Source organism: Andrena cerasifolii, unplaced genomic scaffold, assembly GCF_050908995.1.
Source record: "Andrena cerasifolii isolate SP2316 unplaced genomic scaffold, iyAndCera1_principal scaffold1845, whole genome shotgun sequence".
Classification (NCBI taxonomy): domain Eukaryota; kingdom Metazoa; phylum Arthropoda; class Insecta; order Hymenoptera; family Andrenidae; genus Andrena; species Andrena cerasifolii.
Genome location: NW_027486737.1, coordinates 1 through 4,651, shown reverse-complemented (window position 1 = coordinate 4,651; position 4,651 = coordinate 1). Strand labels below are relative to the sequence as shown.

Below are 4,651 nucleotides of genomic sequence, written 5' to 3'. Positions count from 1 at the left end.
CATTTTTTTTTAAATTTTCAAAATTTTTTTTTAATTTTTCAAAATTTTTTTTTAATTTTGTTTCAATTTTTTTCAATTTTTTAAAAAATAAAAAGGAAATTTGTTTCAATTTTTTTCAATTTTTTAAAAAATAAAAAAAAATTTTAAATTTTGTTTTAATTTTTCAACAATTTTTTTAAAAATATTTTTAACAATTTTTTTTAAATTTAAAAAAAAATTTTTAATTTTTAAAATTTTTTTTTAAATTGATTATTAATTTTTTTCCTTTTTATATTTTTTATTTTAATTTTTTTAAATTTTTTAAAATTTTTTAAATTTTTTAAAATTTATTGTTATTAATTTTTTTAAAAATTTTGTATACTATTTTTAAATTTTTATTTGTTATATTGTTTGATTTTTTAATTTTTTTATTTTTCTTTTAAATTTTTGTATATTTTTTTATTATTAAAATTTTTTATAATTTTTTTTAATTTTTTAATAATTTTTATAAATTTTCTTTAAAATTTTTTATTTTTTTTATTTATTTTTTTTTTAAATGTTTATATTTTAAATTTTTTATATTTTTCAAATTCTTTTAATTTTTTTTAAATTTTTTTTTAATTTTTTACGAAAATTTTTAAATTTTTTTTTAATTTTTAAAATTTTTTTAATTTTTTAAATTTTTTTTAAATTTTTTTAATTTTTTCAACATTTTTTTAAAAATTCTTTAATTTTTTTTTTATTTTGTTTTAATTTTTTAACATTTTTTAAAAAATTTTTTATTTATGTTTTTTAACTTTTTTTCTTAATTTTTTTTATTTTTTTTTTAAATTTTTTTAAAATTTTTTATTTTAAATTTTTTTTTTATATATTAAATTTTGTTTTAAATTTTTAAATTTGTCTGTTAAATTATCAAAAAAAAATTTTTTTAAAAATTTGTTTTATTTTTTTAACAATTTTTTTTTAATTTTTTATTTGTTTTTAAATTTTTTTTTAATTTTTTAAATTTTTTTTTAAATTTTTTTAAGTTTTTCAAAAATTTTTTAAAAATTCTTTAAATTTTTTTTTAAAATTTTGTTTTAATTTTTTAACATTTTTTAAAAAATTTTTTATTTATGTTTTTTAACTTTTTTTCTTAATTTTTTTTATTTTTTTTTTAAATTTTTTTAAAATTTTTTATTTTTAATTTTTTTTTATATTTTAAATTTTGTTTTAAATTTTTAAATTTGTCTGTTAAATTATCAAAAAAAATTTTTTTCAAAAATTTGTTTTATTTTTTTAACAATTTTTTTTTAATTTTTTATTTGTTTTTAAATTTTTTTTAAATTTTTAAATTTTTTTATTTTTTTTTTTAATTTTTTACAAAAAATCTTTTAATTTTTTTTATTTTTAAAATTTTTTTTAAATATGTTTTAAATTTTTTTTTTTAATTTTGTTTTAATTTTTTAACATAATTTTTAAAAAAATTCTTTATTTTTTATTTGTTCTCTCAATTTTTTAAAATTTAAAAAAAAATTTTAATTTTTAAAATTTTTTTTAATTATTTATTAATTTTGATCTTTTTTATATTATTTATTTTAATTTTTTTTAAATTAAAATAAAATTTTATTTTTATTTTTCTTTTATTTTATTTTTTTCATTTTTTCAATTCTTTTAAAATTTTGTTTTAATTTTCTTATAATTTTTTTTTAATTTTTAAAAATTTTTTAAAATTTTTTTTTAAATTTTGTTTTAATTTTTTAACAATTTAAAATTTTTTTTTATTTTTGTTTTTTAAATTTTTTTTCTTAATTTTTTTTATTTTTTTTTAAATTTTTAAAATTTTTTTATATTTTAAATTTTGTTTTAAATTTTTAAATTTGTTTTTTAAATTATCTGAAAAAAAATTTTAAAAAAATTTGTTTTAATTTTTTGACAATTTTATTTTTAATTTTTTATTTATGTTTTTAAATTTTTTTTCTTAATTTTTTTTATTTTTTTTTAAATTTTAAAAATTTTTTATATTTTAAATTTTGTTTTAAATTTTTAAATTTGTTTTTTAAATTATCTGAAAAAAAAATTTAAAAAAATTTGTTTTAATTTTTTGACAATATTATTTTTAATTTTTTATTTATGTTTTTAAAAATTTTTTCTTAATTTTTAAAAATTTTTTAAAAAATTTTTTAAATTTTTTTAAAAAAACTTTTTATATTTTTTTAAAATTTTTTATTAATTTTTTTTATATTTTAAATTTTTAAAATTTTTTAAATTTTAAAATTTTTTTTAAAAATTTTTTATATTTTTTTTAATTTTTAAATTTTTTCATTTATTTTTATATTTTAAAATTTATTAAAATTTTCTTATTTAAATTTTTTTTTAATTTTTTTTAATTTAAAAAAAATATATTTTTATTTTAATTTTTTATTTTTTTTTATTTATTTTTTTATTTATTTTTTTTAAATATTTATTAATTATTTAAAAAAAATTTAAAAAGTTTTTTTTCATTTTTTTTAAATTTTCAAAAGTTTTTTTTAATTTTTCAAAAGTTTTTTTTTTCAAAAGTTTTTTTTAATTTTTAAAATTTTTTTTAAATTTTTTTTAAAATTATTTTTATTTTTTAAAAAAAATTTCTTTGTTTTTTATTTTCTTTCAAATTTTAAATTTTTTTTTAAAAATTATTTATTAATTTTTTTCTTTATTTATATTATTTATTTTAATTTTTTTTTAATATTTTAAAGAATTTTTTTAAAAAATAAATTTATATTTAATTTTCCTTTAATTCTTGTTCTAAATATTTATTAAATTAAAAAAATATAAAATTTTTTTTAAAAATTTGTTTAAATTTTTTTAAATTTTTTAAAAAATAAAAAAAAATTTTGTTTTAATTTTTTTTTTAATTTTTTAAAAATTTTTTAAATTTTTTTTTTAAATTTTGTTTGAATTTTTTAACAATTTAAAATTTTTTTTATTTAAGTTTTTTAAATTTTTTTCTTAATTTTTTTATTTTTTTTTAAATTTTTTAAAAAATTTTTATTTTAAAAATTTTTTTTTATATTTTAAATTTTGTTTTAAATTTTTAAATTTGTCTTTTAAATTATCTAAAAATTTTTTTTTAAAAATTTGTTTTAATTTTTTAACAATTTTTTTTTCATTTTTTATTTGTTTTTAAATTTTTTTCTTAATTTTTTAAATTTTTTTTTTAAATTTTTTAATTTTTTTTAAAAAACTTTTTATATTTTTTAAAAATTTTTTATTTTTTTTATATCTTAAATTATTTAATTTTTTTTTTATTTTTAAATTTTGTTTTTAAATTTTGTTTTAATTTTTTAACATAATTTTTAAAAAAATTCTTTATTTTTTATTTTTCTCTCAATTTTTTAAAATTTAAAAAAAAAAATTTAATTTTTATAATTTTTTTTTAATTATTTATTAATTTTGTTCATTTTTATATTTTTTATTTTAATTTTTTTTAAATTATAATAAAATTTTAATTTTATTTTTCTTTTCTTTTATTTTTTTTTAAATTTTAAAATTTAAAAAAAAAATAATTTTCTTATACGTTTTTTATTTTTTGTGGATGGGATCGCAATGATTATGTATATTTAAGAAGGAACTGTTACAATGTAATAGAATAAAGGTTTAGATGTAATACTGATTTGTGCTAATCGCAAGAGCACCGTGGGCTGACACATGGTGTATAAAAAGGCGGAAGTGACGTATCAGAGTACGCTACGATCAACAGATAAAGGCTGTCGATCTTTCTAGGCTCTTCCAAGCGGACGTTACGTATTCTGTGTCGCGCGGCTCGATTTGAAACGTAAAAGGATGGATTGAGGCCGACCCTCTTCAATCCCCCACTTTTGCGACATCCAGTCCTAAACTTTCGGTACCGCGTTTATGGGCCAATTGCTTCAGCCCTTTCGTCATAACATCTGCTGGGTTCTCATTCGTAGCGACATAAATGACTCTTATCTCGTTTTCCTCGACCATTTCCCTCACAATATGGTACGCGATGTCTATATGTTTGGTTTTGTTATTCTCCATTCTGTTCTTAGAGTAGTCTATGGCTGCTCTATTATCGCAATACATTTCGATGCTATCTGAAACCAAAAAAACAAACAAATCTAGCTCTTTCAATACCATGCGTACCCATATAGCTTCTTTGGCCCCTCGCGCCAATGCAATGTATTCAGCCTCCATCGTGGAAGTCGATATGCTCCTTTGTTTTGATGAGTACCATTGGACGGTAATTCTTCCTAATTTCATGACCATCCCCGAAAAAGAATGCCTATTATCGATATCGCTTGCCCAGTCTGCGTCGCAATATATTTTTATCCTCGGTTCTTCGTTTCTTTCGTATGTTAATCCATACTCTGCAGTCTTGTTCAAGTACCGCAATACATGCTTCGCTTGGTGCCAATGTGTTTCTCCTGGGTCAGTGTTATACTGTGATAACTTTGTTACCGCGTACAACAAGTCTGGCCTGGTACTCAACGCCAAATACATTAGCGATCCAATTAATCTCCTATAAGGTACTTCCGACATCTTCTCCCATTCCACTTGAGTTTTTGGACTATCCTCTTTGGAAATCTTTGCTCCCGGTTCCAATGGAGTAGTGGCTCCCCGGCATTCGATCATATTGTATTGTTTTAGTATGTTCTTTATGTAAGCCTTCTGTGAAAGACATACACCC

General features: G+C 13.7%; 1 protein-coding gene across 1 annotated transcript; it reads right to left on the bottom strand.

The window, feature by feature from the left end:
* Window positions 1–3,804: 3,804 nt before the first annotated feature.
* Window positions 3,805–4,596, bottom strand: LOC143378259 (uncharacterized). Its single transcript, XM_076830003.1, has one exon. It carries the CDS (start codon window positions 4,594–4,596, stop codon window positions 3,805–3,807), a length of 792 nt encoding a protein of 263 aa, XP_076686118.1.
* Between the last annotated feature and the right edge of the window lie 55 nt (window positions 4,597–4,651).